This window comes from Crotalus tigris, unplaced genomic scaffold (genome assembly GCF_016545835.1).
Source record: "Crotalus tigris isolate CLP2741 ecotype Arizona unplaced genomic scaffold, ASM1654583v1 scf7180000017666.379230911805:20528666, whole genome shotgun sequence".
NCBI classification, from domain to species: Eukaryota; Metazoa; Chordata; class Lepidosauria; order Squamata; family Viperidae; genus Crotalus; species Crotalus tigris.
In genome coordinates this window covers 3377572-3402933 of record NW_024096552.1, presented here as the reverse complement: position 1 = coordinate 3402933, position 25362 = coordinate 3377572, and the positions used below count along the sequence as shown (strand labels likewise).

At 42.7% G+C, this 25362-nt stretch overlaps 1 protein-coding gene across 11 annotated transcripts in view; it reads left to right on the top strand.

The window, feature by feature from the left end:
• Positions 1-25362, top strand: part of LOC120305102 (tenascin-X-like) — a 146875-nt gene that overhangs the window by 33063 nt on the left and 88450 nt on the right. For 9 of the 11 annotated variants that reach the window (XM_039336511.1, XM_039336507.1, XM_039336505.1 and 6 more), the window contains exons 4-13: positions 1654-1766; positions 2830-2983; positions 5330-5611; positions 10566-11276; positions 15906-16226; positions 19144-19419; positions 21570-21833; positions 22399-22686; positions 23302-23613; positions 23780-24076. In XM_039336511.1, the coding sequence (XP_039192445.1) occupies positions 1654-1766; positions 2830-2983; positions 5330-5611; positions 10566-11276; positions 15906-16226; positions 19144-19419; positions 21570-21833; positions 22399-22686; positions 23302-23613; positions 23780-24076 (3018 nt within the window). The remainder of the gene's footprint in view (positions 1-1653; positions 1767-2829; positions 2984-5329; positions 5612-10565; positions 11277-15905; positions 16227-19143; positions 19420-21569; positions 21834-22398; positions 22687-23301; positions 23614-23779; positions 24077-25362) is intronic. The other 2 variants (XM_039336502.1, XM_039336510.1) reach the window with 2 other exon arrangements.

Here is a 25362-nt window from a genome sequence, read left to right as displayed (position 1 = left end):
GTGTGATCACTATTTGTGACCCACCCAGGTGATTTCCAACTAGCAAAGACAATAGGGGAAGCCAGATTTGCTTAATAATTGTGTGATTTGCTTAACGCCGTGGCAAAAAAGATTGTAAAATCAGGCACAGTCATGTCAGGAGTCACAACGACCACATTGCTTAATTGCAGTCCCAACTGTGGCCGTACGACAAGGACTGCCTGTACAGCAAAGCACATTTGCAGCAAACTGGGCTAAACCTTATTTTACCAGCCTTTAAAAGAGCATTAAAAACATCACTCTTTCTCCATATCCTTGGGGTTTAAGCATCTGTGAAAACAACACTGATTTATTCCAGCTTGTTTTAGCTGTTAAATCCCTTTAATATGTGTTTCTAATTGGCTCACATATGCTGCTGGAGAATTCTGGGAGTTGAAGTCCACACATCTTAAAAATTGCCAAGGCTGAGAAGTGCTGATCTCCTGAATGAATAAACATCATTTTTCATAACAGAGAGAGGGAAAAGGAGCTGTAGATTTTCTTTTTTTTGCACAAATCTACATGTTACTGAAAAACTCTCCTTCCTGTAACCTTTTACTGGCAAAACAGTACATCATAGGGAAACAGTTTTTCAACCAAGATACCCCAAGTGGGCTAATTTAAAGAATACATCCAAAATCTGAGACCCATAACTCCCAAAGAAATGAAATTTGGAAAGGTTGTCATGGAATCATAAGGCTGGAAGAGACCTTGGAAGTCTTTTAGTCCAAACCCCAGGCTAAGACAGGACATCTTATACCAGGGGTAGGCAACCTTGGCTCTTTTATGACTCATGGACTTCAATTTCCAGAACTCCTAAGCCAGCTGTGCTGTGCTGGCTCAGGAATTCTGGGAGTTGCACGAGTCATAAAAGAGCCAAGGTTGCCTACCCCTGCCTTATACCATTCTTGACTAATGGTTGTCCATTTTTGTCCTGAAAATGTCCAGCAATGGAACCTCAACAACTCCAGGAGGCAAGCTGTTCCATGGATTAATCGTTCTCACTGTCAGGAAATTCCTCCTTATTTCCAGGTTAAGTCTCCCTCTGATGAGCTTCAGTGCTGCTGGGCTGCTGCTGCAATCGTGTGATGCTCATTTTGAACATTCTATGACAGTTTCCCAGCCACTCTCACAATCCCTCACTTCCTTCCCCCACCCAGCAGCAACTACTTACTAGCCTGCTTGAACGGGAAAGAAAGTAGGAAGGGAGAGAGAACTAGGGAGGTAGGGAAGGCAGGAAGGAAAATTTCTAATGCTCTCTGCTAACTTCCTACAAGGAAACTCAATGGGGAAGCTGGCAGGAAATCAAAATCTGCTCCCACACCCATTGTTTTTTTTTTTTGCCCACCCATGGTCATTCTATTTCTGTTTAGATAATTTATATTTCTGAAACAATGACCCAATAGGGCACAGATTGTCTGGTGTTGAACTAATATGGAATATTGAGGTATGCATCTTGATTAAAAGTGAGGGTCACTGACAATCTCCCCTCAGGCAACAAAATGTCTCTTCAAGGCAATATTGTCTTAGCAAAGTTCTGAAGAGATGATCATAAAGTAAGAAAGCAAGCAATATTGGTTCGTGCTCTTATATATACACATACACACAAACCATCTTTTTTCTTGGCCTAAACAGAGATTCCATCCATTGGTGTCCGTGTCTCAAATCGAGATGAAACCTCTTTCCGCCTGGAGTGGAACTACCCCGAGATTTCTGTGGACGGATATGAGATCCACGTGGCACCCACGGTAAAAAGATATACCTCGGGACAATGTGTTTGTTCAGCAGAAGTGGAGAATCCAACTTGTGCTGCCATCCAAATATTGCTGACCTATAACTCCCAGCAGTCCCAGGCGATGTGGCCAGGGAGAATGCTGGTAGCTGTAGTTCTTCAATATCTGGGTTCAACCAGAACTCATTTGTATTCATCTTAGCTCCTACTATAAGGAAATTATGGGAAATATTTTAGGCTACTAAAGGCCAGTCCACCTGGCCTGGTTGTCTGTTTTTGGAGGGCACAGCCCACCTCAAAAACATTTTCTGGCTGTGTTTTCCTAATCCATATGAAAATAATATTTTCCAGGTTGAGTCAGCTCAAATTGCTTGTGGTATTTAACTTTGTATTGGTAGGAGCATCCAGTGTGTGTGTGTGTGTGTGTGGAGAGAGAGAGAGAGAGAGAGAGAGAGAGAGAGAGAAAAGAAGAAGAAGAAGAAGAAGAAGAAGAAGAAGAAGAAGAAGAAGAAGAAGAAGAAGAAGAAGAAGGGAGGGAGGGAGAAAAGGGGAGAGAGAGAGAGAGAGAGAGAGGGAGGATCAAAGCTCTACCCTTTTCTATGTGTACCACCCAAGTAATGTACACTAAAAAATAGCTACCGTATTTTCCGGCGTATAAGACGACTTTCTAAACCATGAAAATCTTCTCAAAAGTCGGGGGTCGCCTTATACACCCAGTCGTCTTATACGCCGGAAAATACGGTACCTACTTTTCCAGTGCAATATTTTAAATTCATCAATGCACCATTGAAACACAGGAGGAGGGAAATTTAGCTCAGTCCCAGATAAATTCATTCATTCATTCCACTTCCAGAAAGAAATACGAATAGAAGTCGGGGTTTTTTCCCCCAACGCATGGGGGGAGGAACCTTTTTTTTACAATTACAGGAGACTGGGTTTCTTGAAAGATTTTTCAGACTAACCTCACTTTCCCTCCACTTCCCAATCTCATTTCAAACAAAATGATTTAATCAAGCCCTTGTGAGCATCTGTATGTTTTGTGGTGTCACTCTGTCTCTTTTTTCCTTTCCAACCTGCAGAAGAATCCTCGGGCAGGTGAATCCACACACCTGTCTGGCACCGAAAGGATCTTTGAATACAAAGGATTGAAACCGGGGGAGGAATACACAGTCACCGTTCGGGTAGAAAAAGGGCAACACTACGGACCCCCTGTCACCCAGACCGTGCGTACGCGTATGTAGTCTGGAGCCATGACTCCATTTCTGTCTGCCTCTCTACCTCGTGCCCCATTTTTCTTTCTCTTCGGCCTGTTCCTTGTGCGTGAAAATTCCCTCCTCCTTGCTGGGCAGGAAATCTAGGTCTGGCCCATCATGAGCGAAGAGGCAGAATTCAATTCTCTCTGAGTCACACGTTTATTCAGATCTGGTCAAAGATGGGTCCTCCCAGAAAGCTGGAAGAATCCCAAATGATTTATTCGGCCTGCTTTTATACTTTATGTGGTGATACAAGCGGGAAAACAGCCGTTTGTATGAAACTAGATCAGGGGTAGGCAACCTCGGCTCTTTTATGACTCGTGGACTTCAACTCCCAGAATTCCTGAGCCAGCCACGCTGAGGGGAAAGGGAGAGGTTTCCAAGCTGAGCCATGCTGGCTCAGGAATTCTGGGAGTTGAAGTCCACCAGTCACAAAAGAGCCCAGGCTGCCTACCCCTGAACTAGATAAAAAGCAGAAGTTGCTACAATATCGTTGCTTGCCCAGTACATTTCAGAAGTATATTTAGAAAGAAAAATATTTAGCAGATTCAATCACCCCTATTTGTGGTTTCCTTTCATGTTTCTCCTGAGCTATGAACAGTTACATATTATTACAACTCATTTATTCTTTTTAATTCAGTCATCTCAATATAAGATTATTGTTCACCATAATTCTGAACAACATTCCCTTTTTTCCCTCCACATGTCCTTACCTCGATGAGTGTTGAAAATTCAGGCACCTTGTTTATTCCACAACACAGCCTCTTTATGCTTAAGCAGCCCATTTTATTTATGAATTACAGGCAGTCCTGCAATTGTTATAGTTTGCTAGACCTTAATGTGTTCTCTTTCTTTCTATTTCTTTTTTTCTGTTTTTATTCTCATGATAAATAAATAAAAACAAAGAATGAACATCCTCATTAAGATCCTGCCTGGACCTGCTCTAATCGTCTAGGACAGTGGTTCTCAATTTTTCTAATGCCGCGACCCCATAATACAGTTCCCCTTGTTGTGGTGACCCCCAACCACTTATACATCACCGGGTGCCAGGGGCGTGGCCAAAGAAAAGGGGGAAAAAATGGCGGACAGCCTTGTTTGGCGACCCCCGTGAAATGGTCGTTCGACCCCAAATGGGGTCCCGACCCACAGGTTGAGAACCACTGGTCTAGGACAAGGATTTTAAACTTGGCCCTTTTATGACTTGTGGACTTCAACTCCCAGAATTCCTCAGCCAGGTATGCTGCCTGAAGAATTCTGGGAATTGAAGTCCACAAGTCATAAAAGGGCCAAGTTTGAAGACCCCTGATCTAGGAAATTAGTAAGAGGAGGAAAATGCATTAAAATGGATTTAATTAGGCTAGTTTACTAGGAGATAGATCAGGCCATTATTGAATAATGGCTTATATCTTCCAGTTTGTTATACTACTTTCTCTGCATTTGATACTTACCTGCATTAAATAGCTGCAGCTGCTGTTATCTTCTGTTTAGGAATAATTGGTCTGGGATGCAAGAATGTCTATGGAGATTCTCAGTCATCCAGCTCATGGTTGTTCCAAAGGTGTGTTGTTGTTTTTTCAAGAGGCAACTGGACTTTCTTTGTTTTTCCTTGGAGACATTTCACTTCTTATCCAAGAAGCTTCTTCAGTTCTGACTGAATGGTGGAGAATGGAAGGATTTACCACACAGGCCTTTCAGCAGTTCCACACATATTTGCACTATTCAGGTGAACCTGAGGGCACAGATAAACGTCCAAGTGGTCTTAAAAGACTCTCAGAGAGTGCTAATGACCAGAAGACTGAAAGAAATATAAATCCTTCCAGTCTGCACCAGAAGCTTCTTGGATGAGAAGCGAAATGCCTTCAAGGAAAAAACCAAACAAAAAAAAGTCCAGTTGCTTTTTGAAAAAAAGCACTTTGGGGACAAGGGTCTTAATGACCACTAGATGGCAGCAAAGAGTTATATTATTATTATTTTTCTAGCTCTCTGCTGCTATTTTGATGTCATCGGGCTCAGAGATCCCCAACCTTTTGGGCACCAGGGACCAGTTCCGTGGAGAGAGGTTTTTCCACGGACCAGAGGGTGCGTGGTTTTGTGTGCTGCCTGGGGCTTTTCTTGTTTGTGCGGCCCGGTTATCGGCATGCCGCAGCCCAGTATTGGTCCACGAACCTGGGGTTGGGGACCCCTGATCTGGATTTTACAGGCCAGATATGGTACCCCTGCTCTTCTTTACTCCTTTCACTAAGCCCAAGCCCGCCTCTTTCCAACTCCAATTGTTCCCCGCCTTTTGCAATGTTTTGTGTTTCATGTGTGTCTTCCTTTTCTCCAGGAGTAGCCCCTCCCAGTGGCCTGCACTCATCACAAGTGTCTGAAAACTCCCTGACCTTGCAATGGGAACCACCTACCTCTCGCCCTGATGGCTACGTCCTCAGCTATGTCCCTCTGGCTCCCACTCGACCCATCCAAGCCATGAAACGTGTAGAGCTTCCAGCAGTCCCTGAGCGTGTTACCTTGGAAGACCTGGAGAGCAGAACGCGATACCGCATCACCTTGGTTGCCCGCCAGAGTGGCGAGAACAGCCGAGCCACCAGCATTGTGGTCAGCACCTCAGGTAGGTCACTAGAGTCTTGTCTGCCTTGGAGATGAGGAACTGTGGCCCTTTTATGACTTGTGGACTTCAATTCCCAGAATCCATGAGCCAGTCCATTAGTCGTAAAAGGGCCATCGTTCCACACCCCTGGTCTCTGCAAGAATGTCTATGGAGATTCTCAATCATCCAGGTCACTGTTGTCCCAAAGGTGGTTTTTCCAAAAGGAAACTGGACTTTCTTGGAGTTTTTTTTTTTCCTTTTGAAAACATTTCACTTTTCATCCAAGAAGCTTCTTCAGTTCTAACTGGCTGGTGGGGAAGGGAAGGATTTATATTCTTTGCAGTCCTCTGCGCTCTGAGGGTTGATTGTTTCTGATATATTCCTGCAGTGTGTGGAATAACGATTCAGTGTTTCAGGAAATGCACTTTTGTATGGAAAGCATCAAAAGAAAAAGGAAAATGAGCTGGGCTGCTTCCGAGAGCAGAGAATATTGAATATATATATATATTCCCGTTAAAAAAGGTATTTTAATGGGCAGAGCAATGATGTCAGATTTGATTTGTTTAAATCATGTATTTACTCTAGACCAGAGGTAGGCAACCTTGGCTCTTTTATGACTCGTGGACTTCAACTCCCAGAATTCCTGAGCCAGCGTGGCTCAGCTTGGAAACCTCTCCATTTCTCCTCAGCATGGCTGGCTCAGGAATTCTGGGAGTTGAAGTCCACGAGTCATAAAAGAGCCAAGGTTACCTACACCTGGCCTAGACACTTGCAGGAGAGTTTATATATTTTTTTAAATCTGATTACCAATACCAAGAATTACAAAGCATAAGTTGCTGCAAACTTTAAATTAGTGTTTCTTGACCTGGGAAACTTTAAAATCTGTGCATTTCAACTCCTCAAACTCCACACTCAGCCATTCTGGCGAGAGAATTCTGGGAGTTGAAGTCCAAACATCTTAAAAGTTGCCAAGGTTGAAAAAAACACTGCTTTAAGCAATATTGATTTGGGAGAGAATTTTAAGAATTTTTGTTTATTCTCCTGGTAAAATCTTTCTGTCCCAATTTTTTCTGTGGCAGCGTCCTTGATCCTCCGGGCTAACCTAGAACCTTTGGCCTTCCCTTTCATAGCTTCCGGTAAAGATAGGTTTTATAATTCTGTGAACAAATTAGCAGCCTTGATTATTCAGTATCCTCAGAAAGCATTCTTCTAGTGTTTTGTCAATAATGGCTTATTTAAGCTTTTTTTTGCACCGTGTGATGAAATGACCAGAAATAAGTCTGAAAGAATTGCTGAAAGGCGGTTTCTGCGTTCTTTCATTATGGAAGCGTCTTTCCCCACAATTATACTGTCTTTTTTCTACCAAGGACATCTCAAGTCTTTTTTCTTCCTTTCCTTCAGCAGTTATGATTGCAATTCCTTTTTTGTTTGAACTTCCTCTATGTAATCCACAGATCTCTGAAAAATCAGACCACCGGAGTTTCCTGGAAGCAATGTATAAAAAAAAGACTGACGCTAATTCCATCTGTTTTATTGCAGCTTTGGGGAAATTCAAGATCGGCAGTCTGGGATAAGTCACCAAGTCTAACTTTGTAGTGAGATGTGCCAACTCCAGTCTAAACCAATTTACAGTGGTGGGAAAATTAAAAAAGCTAGATTAACTAGGGCTCCATACAGCTAGTCCTCGATTTACAACCACAATTGAATCCAAAGTTTCTGTGGCTAAACGAGACAAGTGTTAAGTGAATTTTGCCTCATTTTACAGCCTTTCTTTTTTTTTTTATTAATATTTTTTATTGAAATTTTTTTAAAAGTTTTACAAATAACAACAAAAAAAAAACAAAACAACCCTCACCCTCACAGTACTAGGCTGCATTAACAGAGGGATAGAATCAAGATCACCTGAAGTATTAATACCACTCTTCAATGCCTTGGTAAGGCCACACTTGGAATACTGCATCCAGTTTTGGTCACCACGATGTAAAAAAGATGTTGAGACTCTAGAAAGAGTACAGAGAAGAGCAACAAAGATGATTAGGGGACTGGAGGCTAAAACATATAAGGAACGGTTGCTAGAATTGGGTATGTCTAGTTTAACGAAGAGAAGGACAAGGGGGGACATGATAGCAGTATTCCAATATCTCAGGGGCTGCCATAAAGAAGAGGGAATTAAGCTATTTTCCAAAGCACCTGAAGGCAGGACAAGAAGCAACGGGTGGAAACTAATCAAGGAGAGAAGCAACCTAGAACTAAGGAGAAACTTCCTGACAGTGAGAACAATTAATCAGTGGAACAGCTTGCCTCCAGAAGCAGTAAATGCTCCAACACTGGAAGTTTTTAAGAAGAGACTGGACAGCCATTTGTCCGAAATGGTGTAGGGTTTCCTGCCCGAGCAGGGGGTTGGACTAGATGACCTCCAAGGTCCCTTCCAACTTTACTATTATTATTATTATTATTATTATTATAATAATCCCTCCCAAACCATCCCCTCCCTCCCCCCCCGAACTTCCCAGAACCGAATATAGGCTTATTTAAAATTTTAAAAAACCTAAACAAATTTTAACAACTTATAAAATAATTAATAATAAAATATATATAACATAAACTTTAAAAAGAAAAAGTACTTAAAAAGAAAGAAAAAAAAGGAAGAAAGAAAGAAGAAAAAAAAGAAAGAAAAAAAGGAAAGAAGAAAAAGAAAAAAAAGGGAAAACAATCTATAAAATATCAAAAAAAATTTTATACAAGTTACAAAAAGGCTAAATGATATTTTTTTATATCTAATTTATATTGTATGAAATTTATCCATTTTTCCCATACAACATAAAATTTCTCTTGCGATTGCTCCTTTAAAAAAGCCGAAATCTTTGCCATTTCCGCCAAATAAGAAACTTTAAAAAACCACTCTTGCAAAGTAGGCAAAGATTCCTTCTTCCAATATTGCCCTACTAACAGCCTTGCGGCTGTAATCAAATTTAACATCAATATAACCTCCTTAGCATCGCAATCAGTAACAATACCTAACAAAAATAATTGCGGGGTAAATTTTACCCTCCTTCTAAAAATTCTTTGAATATTCCACCATATCTTAATCCAAAAAGCTTTTATATTTTTACACGACCACCAAATATGATAATAGGTGGCGTCCAAACAACCACATCTCCAACATTTAGGCTGTAGATCAGGGTACATAATAGACATTTTTTGTGGATCAAGATGCCATCTATAAAACATTTTATAAAAATTCTCCCTTAAGTTCTGGGCTTGTGTAAATTTAACATTCCTCACCCAAATAGTTTCCCAGATATCCAGTGGGATTGGTTCACCAAAATTTTGTGCCCATTTAATCATACAATCTTTGATTAATTCAGATTCTGAATCCAATTCCACTAAAACCCCGTAAACCCTCTTAATGTGAGTTTGTCTTTGATCCTTTACTTGTTTAAAAAGATTTTCATCTTCTCTAAGCCAGCCCATATTACAATCCTTCCACCTGTCCACTATTTGTCTATATTGAAACCATGAATAGGTAATATTTTCATGTACTAAATCTTCCAAAGATTTTAACTGCCAGTTTTGGCCATCCCATCTAAGTAGTTGTGTATAAGAAACCCTATCCATTTTAACTCCTCTCCTTATCCCCTCTATCGCATGCCAAGGTATGGCCCATAAAGGTATTTTAAAATCACTCTTATAATACTTCCTCCAAACCCGAAGTAAAGAAATCCTTATAATATGTGATTTAAAAACTCGATCCACTTTTTTATTAAAAATTAAGTAGGCATGCCATCCAAAAAGTAAATCCCAACCCTCCAGATGGAGTATTTCTACATTTGTTAAATTTACCCAGTCACTAATCAATGTTAAAGCCACAGCATCATAATATAATTTCAAATTCAGTACCTTGAGTCCACCTCTCTCACGAAAATCTTGCATAATTTTAAGCTTTACCCTTGGTTTTTTCCCTGCCCAGATAAATTTATTAATGCCTTTCTGCCATTCATTTAAATTAAGCTCATTCTTTAAAATAGGTAACATTTGAAACAAAAAAAGAAATTTTGGTAGGACATTCATTTTAATAACTGCAATTCTACCCATAAGAGATAACTGTAACTTATCCCAATTCTTCAAGTCCTTCTGTACCCTGATCCACAACTTTTCATAATTATTCTTATACAGTTTTGCATTAGAAACAGATAATGTAACCCCCAGATATTTTACCTTATCTTCAAAATCTGTTAAATTAACCAAAATCTGTTTATCACGACTAATCATATTTTTAGGTAATATTTTAGTCTTATTATTATTAATTTTAAAACCCGAGACACAACCATATTGATGAATCAACTGTAATAACTTTACTACAGAGTAAGTAGGTTGAGACAGAGTAACCACCAAATCATCTGCAAAAGCTTTTAACTTATATTCTTTTTTGTTAACTTCTATTCCTTTTATTTCTTGCGACTCCCGAATTTTAATCAGCAAAATTTCCAATGTTAAAACAAACAGTAACGGAGATAATGGACATCCCTGTCTTGTACCTTTTTCTATTGTAAAAACCTCTGACAAACCCCCATTAACAATAAGCCTTTCTTGTAAAAGGAATTGTTAAATGAATCGTGGCGGTTGTTTAAGTTAGTAACCCAGTTGTTAAGTGAATCTGGCTTCCCCATTGATCTTGCTCGTCAGAACGTCACGAAAAAGGATCATGTGACCCCAGGACTTCTGCAACCGTCAGAAATATGAGTCAGTTGCCAAGTGCCTGAAGTTTGGTCAGGTGACTGCAACAGTCAGACGTGTGAAAAATGGTCCTAGGTCCTTTTTTCAATGCCATTGTAAACTTCAAACGGTCACTAAATGAACTGTTGTAAGTCGGGGACTATACCTGTATTTCTAGCTGCTAGCCACACATCTCATCTCCGTGACTTATTCCCCCTGAGTACTTTGCCATAACCTCCTGCGTTTTTGATCCCACCAGCACCAGCTCCAATTCAGCCAAGTCGCCACCACTTGACACCAACCCCCTCTTCCCATAAAAAGCCAGACACTTTCTCTTCTGAGCCTGAAGAGAAGAAACCTGGCACTAAACCACATCCGGGTCGCCGCCCAACGAACACCACCTTGCTGACTAAGGAGCACTTCCTGAAGAGAATGACCCAGAATATCTCATCCAAACTGTCCCCCTACAACGGGACTCTCCTTGAGCGGCTCGAGAGCTATCTCCGGGCCATCAGATTCCCTCTCCGAGGCAACCAGACAATCCAGAGCGTGGCCAGGGACATCTACCTCTACCTCAAGCGTGCAAAGCCAATTGAGTTTCAAGAGAGGGTTGAAGAACGTCTTGTCCAAGAAACCAGCAACTTGCCGGTGAAAAGGGAATTCCCAGTAACCGAAACAGAGAGCGTCTACTCAGAGGGATACCTCCGTCCAGACCACGCCAAGCCAACCGTGGTGGACAGCTCCCCCGATCACATTGAGGTGTCTTTGGACAGCGTGAGGGGGGTTTCTGACCACGTGGTCATCCGCTACCGAAACATGGTGACTGGAGAAATAAAGGAGTTAGTGGTGCCTGGAGATGCGTCTACAGCCATCATCACCAGATTGTCACCCGGAACAACCTACCTGATAGAAATCCATGGGGTCATGAAAGGACATTCCTCTAAGTCATATTCCTTTATAACTGCCACAGGTATCAGGGTTGGTAGGGCAGTTGTCCACCCCGGCAGTTTTCTCTCTCCTTTTGCCTGCGATAGTTGCCTCACATGCCTTGTTTGTGTTGTTGCAAAGTCGAGCTTCTGCGGCACCCACACATGGCCAAATATTTAATCACACGTTGCTTTCACGTTCTCCCCCAAGTTGCTTGGACAGTAGGCTGCTAGTTATGTCCCTCCCTTAAGAGAAAGCCTTTCACGCAAACGTCACAATCTCCACCAGCTAATTTCTTCTTCAAGCCAAAATGCGGCCTTACCTGCTAATTCAAAGTTTGTTTGGTCTGTTTTGTTTTTGCTACACGCCGGTTCTTATAGCCAGAGTGCTTCCCGTCCATCTTTTCTATGTTGTCCTGAGTTCCTCTGACATCTACTTGAAAAGAGTTAAACGATGGGATGTTTTTCCACTAAATTTAACCATGCAAGGAAGAATTTTATTACAGTTGTGGATGATATTATATGCAAAGAGCTTAGAGAATGCAGAGAAGTGACTGAAATATACTGAATTATTTCTTAATAATTGAAAGCCTGACTTTCTTCTGAAGAAGTTTCCATTTTTATCCTTGCAGCAGTCCTGAGAAAGAATAATTTGCTGAATATCACCCCACAACAGCCCTGTCTCTCCATAAAAATAGCCTATATATGAATATGTGTGTGTGTGTATGTGTGTGTGTGTGTGTGTGTGTGTGTGTGTATATATATATATATATATAGGTCTTTGGTTGTTCGGGTTTTCTCCCGCGTAAAATTGGAAGTGTCTTGGCAACGTTTCGACGAAGTCACATTCGTCATCTTCAGGCTGGTGTTTTTAGCTTCTTGCTTTGAGCAGCAATTGCTGCTCAAAGCAAGAAGCTAAAAACACCAGCCTGAAGATGACGAATGTGACTTCGTCGAAACGTTGCCAAGACACTTCCAATTTTACGCGGGAGAAAACCCGAACAACCAAAGACCTATATACAAATACCCGCGAAAACCTCAGAAAAATATATATATAATATATATATATATATATATATATATATATATATATATATATATATGTAGGTCTTTGGTTGTTCGGGTTTTCTCCCGCGTAAAATTCCAATTTTACGCGGGAGAAAACCCGAACAACCAAAGACCTACATACAAATACCCGCGAAAACCTCAGAAAACTATATATATATATATATATATATATATATATATATATATATATATATATATAAATGTTATGCCCAATTTTCTACTTATTTATTGAAAGGTTTTACACAATTTAGTAAAACATTTCTCAATATGTTGGCTCAAATATATACAAGTGACAGCCAAGGTTTGTCAAAACTGAAGAAATCAAAATCAGATCATCAAAACATTCACATGTGGACATTGAAATCACACTGAAAATTGCCTTTGTGTAGAGCAATGTCCCGGTCTTGATGTTCTCCTGTCTTATGTGTTATTTTAATTTTTAATACACCACTCGCTTTCTTTTTCTTTTTTCAGCCACAGTCGGTTGCTGATGTTGCTCAAGTGAAGTCTTTTTGTGTTTAATCACTTCAATCTTGCAGGCTTCTGGTTCTTGCCTTGATGTTGCATTTATGTGGCTGAAAACTTTCTTTTCAGCTTTGTTCCAACAATGTTGGTTTTCAGTGTCAAGCCAGCTTATGCCATTGCTCTGTTGCTCCTGCTGCTGCTGCTGCTGTTGCCACCACTTTCACACATCCAAACCACAACCTCCAAGTGTCTGTCTTGCTGTTTAGCTGGGATGTCTAGGTTTTATTTTCCGAAAGGAAGGGAACCTATTCTAAAGTCTTTACTTGTTCTTCTCGCAGTAGCGGGAAGATCAGCTCCGATATATGTCTGGCTAGCATACCTCTCAGTTGAATTGAACCTTAGGGCTGGTTCCCACGATAGTGTTGGGGAGTTTCTACGCACCTCCCACTCTGAAAACCAGCCCTTGACTTACCAGGTTGAGCAACCGTCACACTCAGCCATAAAACGGATTGCAGATGGTTCCTGAGTTTCTATCACAATGGAGCCCGTCGATCAAAACTCGCAAGGGTTATAAAGTGGGACGGTCGTGTGACAAACACAGTTTTACTACCATTTGTGCAGTGATCGTTGGGTGAACATTGGGAGCAGTTTTGCCAAAATTGTGAAGTAAATGCCAGGTTTTGGCTAAAACTGACATCAAATACGATAATATGATAGTGGGATGCTGCAAACAGCCGTAAATGAGATCTGGTTGCCAAGCAACCAAAGTTCTGTTATGTGACTGAGGGGGGTGATCGTCAGAACGTTGAATCTAGGTTTTAAGTACCCCCAAGATAGGGCCATTGGAATTTCAAATGGCCACTTAATAACTGTTCATAAGTTGAGCACTAACTCTGCAGGTAGTCCTTGATTTACGGCCACAACTGAGCTCAAAATTTCTGTTGCCAGGCAAGACAGCTGTTAAGTGAATTTTGCCCCATTTTACGACTTTTCTAGCCACAGTTGTTAAGTGAATCACTGCAGTTGTTAAGTTAGAGACCTGGTTGTTAAGTGAATCTAGCTTCCCCATTGACATTGCTTGTCAGAAGGTTGCAAAAGGGATCACATTGTCCCCGGGACACGGCAACCGTCATAAATACATGCCACTTCCAACCATTTGAATTTTGATCTTGGGGATGCTGCACCGGTTGCGTGAAAAATGGTCACAAGTCACACTTTTCAGTGCTGTTGTAACTTCGAACGGTCACTAAATGAATGGTTGTAAGTCAAGGACTACTAGTATTTGCTTGGACATAGCCTGTTATGCGAATGCAAAAATTGTGGTTTTTCAAGCCAGGTTAAGCACGTTGTCTAGATGATATTTGCATCAATTCCAAACACTTAAAATCGTAATAATATGGAAAGGGATTCTTGAACAAATTTCCCTTGTTTAAATTTAAGGTAAACAAAATATACTTATATAAAAGGTGGATAAAAATGGGAGAATTGGGTGATCTATGCAGAGACGTCCACCCGTGGAAAATAGCTAGTTACTGTAATGGAGGAAACGGGCTTGTCTAGATTTCAAAAAGTTTGCATTTTTGGAATCGGGTGCTATGTGATTCAGGAAGCACTGCCCTTGCTCTGAATTGAAGTTCTTTATCTTTAGATAAAGTTTCCAGTTCAGAAAAAAAGAAATTGGCACCAAAACCAATGCTCCTTAAGAGAAGCAGGAAAGGCAGGACAAAATCTTGAAAGCTAAATAGCAAAATTCAATTCTTACCTTCAAAATAATTCCTGGAATAACACCACCCGTTCTGTTTATTTTTTTTTTAAATTAATTTCCCTGTCCTCATATTCCTTATCTTGGTTGGTTCTGTTAAGTTGAGGTATTTAAAAAAAATGCATAATTATTGAATTTGGCATCTTATTTATTGCCATAATGATTCATTATTTTGGCATAAGATGTTTTATAGAGCTTAGTTCCTTAGCATGACTATTTGTATAGACTACTTGAAACAGAACTACTCTCTGCTTAAAATAATACATTTATAAAATGTATTATAAATCAAATCTATTTTCCTTCAGCTCCAAGTTCACCAACGAATGAACGTTTGTGGTACTTCCGCAATATTAACTGCAGAAAACCCTTTATTATAAAATTAAGTTCATTTTAATTGAGACAGAACCTTTGAAGCTTTTCAGTAATTAACAACTGACCTTTGGAAATCCAGAAATCACATTTTTTTGTGAATTTTTCTCTCATCTAGTATAGCAAGCAGGGCAAACTGCCAGCCCGCGGGCCGGATGCGTGACGCCAAAATCGCGCCCACCCCATTGCCGGCAATGGGGAAAAAGCTCCAATACGTCATGCGACGTCACGTGACATCACGAGTTTGACATGTCTGTAGTATAGGATCAGGAATGTTATTTATTTATCAGATTTAGGGAGACCGACCATCTCACTCACAGAGCGACTCTGGTTTTGAATTATAGAGATTTCCTGTCACTGATTCTCAGGTAACAATCTGTCACATTTCAAAGGCTCAGAGATTCAAACCGCAATCAAAAGACACACATACACATAGATACAGGTAGGCCTCGAATGACAACCATTCGTTTAGTGATGATTCAAAGTTACCACAGTCCTAAAAAAAGGGACCATTTTTCACACTTAATGACCATTGTTGCAGCACCCCCAGGGTCACGTGATCAAAATTCAGGGCCTTGGCAACTGGCATGTATTTACGATGGTTGCCGTGTCCTGGGGTCATGTGATCCCCTTTTGCGACCTTCTGACAAGCAAAGTCAATGGGGAAGCCAGATTCACTTAACAACCGTGTTGCTAACTTAACAACTGTAGTGATTCACTTAACAACGGTGGCGAGAAAGGTCGTAAAATGGGGCAAAACTCACCTAACTATCTTGCTTAGCAATGGAAATTTTGGACTCAGTTGCGATCATAAGTCGAGGACTACCTGTACACACACACACACACACACACACACACACACACACTGACTAAGGTGCCTTCTGTAAAATCCGAGAAATAGAGAAAAATGCTGGCCAGACTAACCAAAGGAGGAAGTTTCTGAAACTTTTTTGTTTTTTTTAGAAAAAACAGTTTCTGGTTCCCTCACCTCAAATCTCTTTTCCTTCAGCTCCAAGTTCACCAACGAATGACAAGATCCGAACCAACACCCCACCCATCTTAACTCCACTGAAGAACCTACAAGTGACCGAAATCTCTCCGAACCAGCTCCGTGTAACCTGGTCAGCCCCGCCCAACTTCTTCCACAATTTTTCCCTCTACTATAGGGACCCCAAATCTGGGGCACCTCCAGAAAAAATCAGCATTCCAGGAACAGAGAGAAGTGTCGACCTAATGGATTTGCACCCTGGGACAGAGTATGAAATAGAGTTACATGGAGAGAGAGCTGGTGGAAGCTACAGCGCCCCCTTCTCCACAAAAATGATTACAGGTACTCTTGCTATATTCCTAAATTCGTCAGGTTCTGACTGGCATCTTGATTTTGTTCTGCTTCAGATTTTCTTTTTTCTGGCAAAGGAGATGATAGGATGTATATTTCCGACATGATGAAGGACATTTTCTGACCCACTGTCCATTGTGTTTTATCTGTGTCCCGATGCAGTCTGTGTCATTGCTCAGGATTCTGACTCCCACTTAGAATATAGAGTAAAAGAGTTGGAAGGGACCTGGGAGGTCTTCTAGTACAACTTCCTGCCCATTCTGGACAAATGGCTGTCCAGGCTCTTCTTGAAAAGCTCCAGTAATGGAGGATTCGCTTGCTGGATTGGAAGGGCTAGGTCTGCTTTGATTCAGCTTCAAAGTAACCTTTTGGTGGCCTAGAACAGGGCTTTTCAACCCGTGGTATGCATACCACTTGTGGTACATTAACAAGTGGCAGGTGGTACACAGCCCTGCCTAGCCAAGTGTAGTGGGAGAGGGAAAGAGCCAGCACAGGCAAGGACTTACTGTGAGAGAGTCCTCTGGAGCTGTAAAGTGGCTAGAGTGAGGCAAAGGCCCCAGGCTCACTTCTAGCTCACCATCCCCCATGAGAAAGGAGGAGGAGGGGGTGAAGACAGGAGAGGCTATAAAAGGAGGCAGATTGGGCAGGAGAGGGAGAGAGAGAGAAAAGAAGCACCCTTGGGAGGAGGTGGAGTCAGCTCTAGCTGCATGGAAGGAGGAGGATAGGGGAAGAGGAGAGGAGATCAAGCAGACTGGCCATGAGCCGATCTACAATTTCTGTGGCAGCCACCTGTGCTGGCAGCAACAAACAGGCAAGAAATGCAGCAGGGGAGGGGTTGCCCTCCATGAGGAATGAAGAAAGGTAGCATCAGCTGGAGGTGAGACAAGGAGAGAGGGAGGGAGATGCAGAGTGGAAGGATTCTTATGTACTTTGTGACTTTGAAGCTCTGGGATTTGTGCAATGAAGGCTTTGTGTTCTTAAGGGTTGTTTGGCAATTTCTATTTGGCTGATGGCTCATTTTAGCTTCTACTGCTCTGCTATTGTTAGCTGTAAGTTTTGCTGCAAGGGATTTTGAAGTATTTTTCTCCTGAATGGATTTTGCCTATAGCATTCCTTTACTTATGAATGGAGCCATTTGGGGAGGCTGCCTTAGCCGGCAGCAGTACTTACTACATTTTTTTCCCATCCTTAAGTGCCGGCTGCGCTCCTTAGCTTTCCTTTCTAGCCAGTAGCTAATTCTTAAAGGGGAATGTGCCATTTTAAGCTAGTTCACTCAGCAGCTTGTCTTTTCTGTCTCTGGAGGCTTTTCCTTGTTTGATGAATATATGGAAGAGAGAAAATATGGGGGGGGGTGTCAAATTCTTCCTTCATAAGGAGGTGGGCATGAGAAAGAGGGAGGCAGGGAAGGAGGGAGGGAGGGAAGTCCCACCTTAGTACTTGGCCACCAGCATCTCTGCCATTGACTCTGCTTGTCAAAAGATTGCAAAAGAGGATCACGTGATCCTGGGACACTGTGACCATCATAAATATGAATCAGTTGCCAAGCAGCCAAATATAAATCACATGACCCTGGGGATGCTGAAATGGTCATAAGTGTGAAAAATGGTCATAAGTCATTTCAGTGCAATTGCAACTTTGAACAGGTTTTTTGGCTTTTTTGGTCGTCAAGTTTTTGACACCTTGCTAGGATATTGCCATATCCTAAAAGTGGTACAGTCAGTGAAAAGGTTGAAAAGCCCTGGTCTAGAAGCAATGGGGCTAAAATAGCCTTCTCTGTCCATCAGCACCTTTTTCACACACTACTCACCTCTGCAATCCTTACTCTGAATTTTTCCCAAGCCACTAGCTTTTGAACAGGCTAAAACTAATTTTTCTAAGCCAGTGGTTCTCAACCTTTTTAATGCCGCGACCCCCCCCCAACTGGTCGTAAGTCGAGGACTACCCAACTGGTTGTAAGTCAAGGACTTTCCCTGCCCGGGAGCGCCGCGTATGCATGGTGCCACCCCCTGCGCCGGCTGAGGTGTAGCTGGCAAGGGGCAGCGACGGCGCAGGGCGACCACCGGCTGGACCACCAGCTGGCCTAGCCCAAGGGAGGTAAGGCTCCCGCCAGGCCCCACGTGCGCCAGCAACCCTCCCTGCGCCCTCCGGCCTCCCACCTCCTACCCCTGGCCCTCTTTTACTTACCTTAAATGCCGGCGTACAAGGCGACCTGGCGTATAAGACGACCCCCGTCTTTATAGCCGGGCCGCATTTCTAGAACGTCGTCTTATACGCCGGAAACTACCAGTATTTCCGGCGTATAAGACGACTCGGCGTATAAGACGACCCCCGTCTTTGGTGCCGATTTCAGCGCTCGCGGAAGTCGTCTTATACGCCGGCATTTACGGTACATTTTTAGTAGTTGCTCAGCAGGGAGGGGTGGAAACTTCCAGACAGCTCGCCTTCACTGCAGACAACTTGCAGCACCGTTTGCAGAATGGGACTTTTGATGGGCTCAGCAGGGCAGAGACAGCCTGGACAATTCCTATTGGCTTTTGAAAGCCAATAGAATTAGACTCTATTCAAGAGAGTCTATTCTATTGGCTTTCAAAAGCCAATAGAATAAAAGAGAGTAGCACAGCTAAGGAAAAGGGGAAAAAAATGGCTGACTGCGTTGTTTGGCGACCCCCGTGAAATGGTCGTTCGACCCCAGATGGGGTCGCAACCCACAGGTTGAGAACTGCTGTTCTAAGCCAACCATTCTTCCATGCCGATGCAAATGCAGCGTAACACGGTATATGTTACTTAGTCACCCATAGGTGAGGCCTGCAAGACTCATACGTACAGCCCTATTTTCTCCCATCCTCTGTCTTTCCTCTTTTTCCAAGCAATTCCTAGCCGTCATTTTCTCTTTCCTTTTTCTTGTCAGCAGTAGAACCGGAAGAGCCCAGGCTGGGAGATTTCTCTCTTTTAGATGTCACAGACACTTCAGTTCACCTTTCCTGGGATGCCCCCACTGGGCCTTTTGACTCCTTTGTGATCCAATATAAGGATGCCGAGGGCAAGCCCAAGGTGCTCCGAATGGACAAGAACACCCGAGAAGCCACGATTTCTAACTTGGTGCCCTCCCGAAAATACCGATTCAACTTTTACGTTCTCCTAGGCCGTAAGCCCTTTGGCCCCGTGTCCTTGGAGGTAGTCCCAGGTAAGTGAGGGGTTCTGAGCACTGTCAGAAATTGGAGATGAGATGTTACACAAAGCCAAAATCAACTAGTGCAGTAATAATAATAATAATAATGATGATGATGATGATGTTGGAAGGGACCTTGGAGGTCATCTAGTCCAACCCCCTGCTTAGGCAGGAAACCCTACACCATTTCAGACAGATGGCTGCCCAGTCTCTTCTTAAAAACCTCCAGTGTTGGAGCATTCACCGCTTCTGGAGGCAGGTTGTTCCACTGGTTAATTGTTCTAACTCTCAGGAAGTTTCTCTTTAGTTCTAGGTCAATGGTGGCGAACCTATGGCACGGGTGCCAGAGATGGCACTCAGAGCCCTCTCTGTGGGCACACACGCCGTCACCCCAGTCCTAGGCCTTCAGCTGGGTTTTATAAAACCTTTTTGCTTTAGGCCTCCGCCGCCATGTGAAAAAAAAAAAGGTTCAATCAATCAGTCAATTTCAACTTCTCGCGGGGAAAAAAAAGATCTTGCAAAGTTGGAATTGATTGATTGAACTTTTTACTCCCACCCAGTCTGCCGTTATCACCGCAGCCATGCCCAGCCAATGGGCCACACCCAGCCAATGGGCCACACCCAGCCAATGGGCCACACCCACCTGGCACCCGATGATGCATAAGTGGGTTTTGGGTTGCAGTTTGGGCACTCGGTCTCTAAAAGGTTTGGCGTCACTGTTCTAGGTTGCTTCTCTCTTTGGTTAGTTTCCACCTGTTGCTCCTTGTCCTGCCTTTAGGCGCTTTGGAGAATAGCTTGACTCCCTCTTCTTTGGGGCAGCCCCTGAGATATTGGAACACTGCTATCATGTCTCTCTCAACCTTAGCAACTTTAAGATGTGTGGATTTCAATTCCCAAAGTTCAGATATGGGTAGTCCTCACTTACCTAATGATAGTATTTTTTTTTTAAACATAGCTTTGCAACCAATTTTGGGAGTTGAGGTTCACTTATCTTAAAGTCGCCAAGATTGAGAAACACTGAAGTGTTGTAACAGAAATGGGCTTCCAAAGAAAATTTATCAGCTGCTCTATTTGCAGGATTCGGACTGTGGATAACATTGCTGAAATAGCCCAAACAAAACACGGTCACACAAGGTAGATAGTCATCGTGCTTCAAAACCTAATTAAGGCAGTATATTTGTTCATCTAAAAAAACCCTCTTTTTTTTATAATAAACTGAAGCAATGCAATGTTTGACCAGGTTCAATGAAGTAGATTTACTACTGCTACTGCTACAATTATGGCTTATAAAATTATTTTCGTCACTATCGCAATTACACTATAGATTATTACACTGACATTCTTCCCTTACACAATGTGCATCATATTTCATGATTCTGTACATTTGCAAACTGTATTTCAAGTGTATGATGATCTCTTCCTGCCCAAGAATCTCCACAGCCAAGCTACTTGCAATTCTCCATTTTTGTGTGAGTTTCCCAAGGACTTTCTAAGCCAGTGGTGGCGAACCTATGGCACAGGTGCCAGAGGTGGCACTCGGAGCCCTCTCTGTGGGCACACGTGCCGTTGCCCCAGCCTTGCCTCCCCCTGTGATCCCCCTCCTCTCCAGCAGCCCCCCTGAAGGAGAGTCGCCCCTGAGTGTGGCTCACGCGGAGCACCGCATGCAAGGACATGGCAGCCAGGCAGCGTAGACAAGACTCTGCCCTCACACCCATCGTGCACAGTTGATGCTGCAGGGCGTGGGGAGAGGGCGTGACCGCCATAGCGCTGCTGGGCTGCCTGGGTGATCTGCGGCGGGCCCTGGAGGCGATGAGTGGCCTTGCGGGCAGGCGGGATGGGGGATGGGAAGGTGGAGCAGGGGCGGAGCAGGGGGTGGAGCAGGGGCGGGGCCAGCTTTTGGGCACTCGGTCTCTAAAAGGTTCACCATCACTGTTCTAAGCCCTGTTCTGACCTTGCAGCACTGTCTTTATTTATTTATGTGTTTGTTTGTTATACCTTTTCCCTATCCAAGCATTCTGGGGAGTTTGCATCTATTATTATTATGGGAGTCGGGCGGCGCACGTTTAATAAATTGTGACTGTTGTTGTTATTAAAGCAGCGTATTCTATTAAAATGACATTCCTTGTTTTCCTTTCTTTTGGGTTTTTTTTTTTTTTTTGTCATAGGCTCCAGTAGCACTTTTAAAGACGTTTCTGCCACTGTCACTAGCAATTCTGCCCACTTGTCCTGGACAGTCTTCTCTGGGACCTTTGATTCCTTTTTGATTCAATATAAAGATGCTGAAGGCAGACTCCGAGAGCTGTCCACCGAGGGGGATTCTCATGAAATCACCATCCCTGACCTGGCTCCTTCCCACAGATACACAATAGATCTCTATGGCATCTCCAACCAGAGACGTCTAGGTCCTGCCTCTATCACTTTCATCACAGGTTAGTTCAGTGGTTCTCAACCTTTTTAATGCCGCGACTCCCAACCGGTCGTAAGTCGAGGACTACTCAACCGGTCGTAAGTCGAGGACTACTCAACTGGTGCAGCACCGTTTGCAGAATGGGACTTTTGGCGGGCTCAGCAGGGCAGAGACAGCCTGGACAATTCCTATTGGCTTTTGAAAGCCAATAGAATTAGACTCTATTCAAGAGAGTCTATTCTATTGGCTTTCAAAAGCCAATAGAATAAAAGAGAGTAGCACAGCTAAGGAAAAGGGGGAAAAAATGGCGGACTGCGTTGTTTGGCGACCCCCGTGAAATGGTCCATAATACATTTAAATCCCTAGGCTTGGGAATACAGCTAGCCAAATATAATCCATTAAAGAAACAGCTCGCCAATATATTGCTTTATTATTGTAAATAATAAAAGGGATGGAATTTATACAGATCCACACACACAGCTAAACCTAGGACAGCAGACTTAAAAGCACAACTGATTTCTTAAAATCTTAAAAGATGCACAAGAGCTAGTGATCTCAAAGAGGGTGGCTATCTTTTATTTCCACAGGTTCACAGGAAGACGTGACCGTCCACAAAACCATCCTCAGTGATCTGGCTGTCTCAGAGGTGACCAGCAACTCTGTCCATCTTACATGGAGAGTGCCAACCGGCAGATTTGATTCCTTTTTACTCCAGTATCAAGACTCGGAAGGCAGTGATCAAGCCCTGCCTATGGACGGAGATTCCCGTGAAGCCATCATTCCCAATTTGGTTCACTCCCAAAGATACAGATTCAACCTCTACGGCATCTTGGGGACACAGCGCTTTGGACCTATCTTTGCAGACGCTGTGACAGGTTAGCCAACCAGCTTTGACATCTTTTCTTCAATCAAAGAAAGCTCCTCTTCCTTCCCTTTTAATACGTACAAAATAGGAAAGTATTTCCTAATGTTTTCTTGTCACCTTCCAGCAAATATTTACTTTGCACCAAAGATAAATCAGTGAAAGTTAATTATTAATTGAAGATAAGATAAGATTACCTTTATTGTCATTTTTTTTACCGTGGGTACAACGGCACACATCAAAAATGAAATTTAGTTGTCCGCTCTCAAAGTGAGACACGTACATGACACACACCTAAACATACTATATACAACATATGTGTAGACCACACCCCTACATATACATAACAAATAAATATTAAATACTGTCCATCTTGAATATATAATGGAAGGAGCAAACTTGAGAGTTCACAAGGTTAATGCTGTATGGAATGAAACTATGGCTGAATCTGGATGTTCTGTTACGGATACCATGAATTATTATGAACATGCAAAGAACGTGCGTAGAAAGCATACAGATTTATTTCTAATATTTTTTTTCTGAAAGATTCATTGCAAATTGCAAGGGAAAGCAGTTCTAGGGATGAATGGTGCTGACAGCAATTCTTTTTATTCCCTGTCCCTTATAGCTGCAGTTCAGGAACCCAAAAAGGAGAAACCAGATGAGACGATAGCGATTAAGCCCAGCCTGGGCGAGTTCTCAGTCCTTGACGTCACGAGCAATTCTGTCCGTCTTTATTGGACCGTCCCCACTGGGAGCTTTGACTCCTTCCTGATCCAGTACAAGGATGCAGATGGCCAACCCCAAGCACTGCCTGTGGAGGGAAGCTTCAATGAAGTCACTGTGACCAACCTGGCTCCTTCTCGCAGATACAAGTTCAACCTCTATGGAATCTCTGGACGCAAGCATTCCACCCCGCTTTCCACTGATGCCACCACAGGTCAGCTTCAGTATTTAGTGCAGTTGGAACTGTTCAAATCCTGTAACTTTATATTAACTTTCTTGGTTTCCTTAACAAGTAATTTTTATTGAATGCTGCAGCTTCTGGATTACATATCCAACGCCAAGGCTCTTATAACTAAGCCTATTTTTTCCCTCTGCTTTAGCCCACATAAGAGGTTCAGGGGAACCAATTCCTGTTCAACCCAGCCTAGGAGATTTCTCCATCCTTGATGTCACGAATGATTCTGTCCGACTCCATTGGACCGTCTCCACTGGGAGTTTTGACTCCTTTCTGATCCAATACAAGGATGCAGATGGGCAACCCCAAATGTTGCCTGTGAAGGGAAGCTTCAACACAGTCACTGTGACCAACCTGGCTCCTTCTCGCAGATACAAGTTCAATCTTTATGGAGTCTCAGGGCGCAAACGTTCCACCCCACTTTCCACTGATGCCACTACAGGTCAGCTTCAAGGATTGTGAGATTTTCAGATATTGTACCTTGATATTAGCATGATTGGTTTCCTTAATAAGCAGTGTTATTGCTGCAATAGTCGCCTAACACTTCAATATCTTGTTTCATACTAGGTCCTGCAAGTTGGATCTTTTGGTGATATTGTGCTGGATTTTTGTTGTTTTGCCTGGCCCCTTTGGAATATTTCAACAGAAGATTCTCCTGACAGGGTTGTAGCCAGTTTATTGTTGTTAGTTGTGAAGTAATGTCTGACCCATCACAACCCCATGGACAACGTTCCTCCAGGCCTTCCTGTCCTCTACCATCTTCTGGTCCATTTAAGCTCACGCCTACTGCTTCAGTGCCTCCATCCAGCCACCTCATTCTCTGTCGTCCCCTTCTCCTATTGCCCTCAATCTTTCCCAGCCTTAGGCTCTTCTCCAGTGAGTCCTTCCTTCTCATTAGGTGGCCAAAGTATTTGAGTTTCAACTTCAGGATCTGGCCTTCTAAAGAGCAGTCAGGGTTGATTTCCTCTAGGACTGACTGGTTTGATCGCCTTGCAGTCCAGGGGACTCGCAGGAGTCTTCTCCAGCACCATAGTTCAAAGGCCTCAATTCTTTGGCACTCAGCCTTTATAGGTCTAAATAATTCTCATTTTTAAAAGTCTTGATAAAATCCAAGATTGGGAATGAAACCAAGTACAATAGGGACATTCTGAACATAAAGAAACTAGTGTCATATTATCAACCTCTTAATATAATCTCAAAATTAGCAATACTAGAAAAACATCAAACTATTCAGAAATATTTTCTAAACACAATACTGATTTAAGTTTTACTACCACAAAGATTATTGTAACCTTTTCCTTCTATTTCTCTCTTTTAGCCCCAATTCCAAGTATTGAGAATGCAGTTCCTGTCCAATCCAGCCTGTGGGACTTCTCGGTCCTTGATGGCACAAGTGATTCAGTCCATTTCTATTGCACCATCCCTACTGGGAGCTTTGACATCTTTGTGGTACAATACAAAGATGCAGATGGCCAACCCCAAGCCCTGCCTGTTGAGGGAGGCTCCAATGAAGTCATTGTAACCAACCTGGCTCCTTCCACAGATACAAATTCAACCTCTATGGAGTCTCTGTACAAAAACACTATGCCTCCCCCCCTCTACTTATGCCACCACAAGTCAGCTTCAGGAGTCAGTGTGCTGAGATTTTTTATTTCTTACATTAGTGGCCAAAATTGTGGAAACCTTTTGGGAAAAGTGTACAGTACAAATGCCACCTTTGGTTCAGTT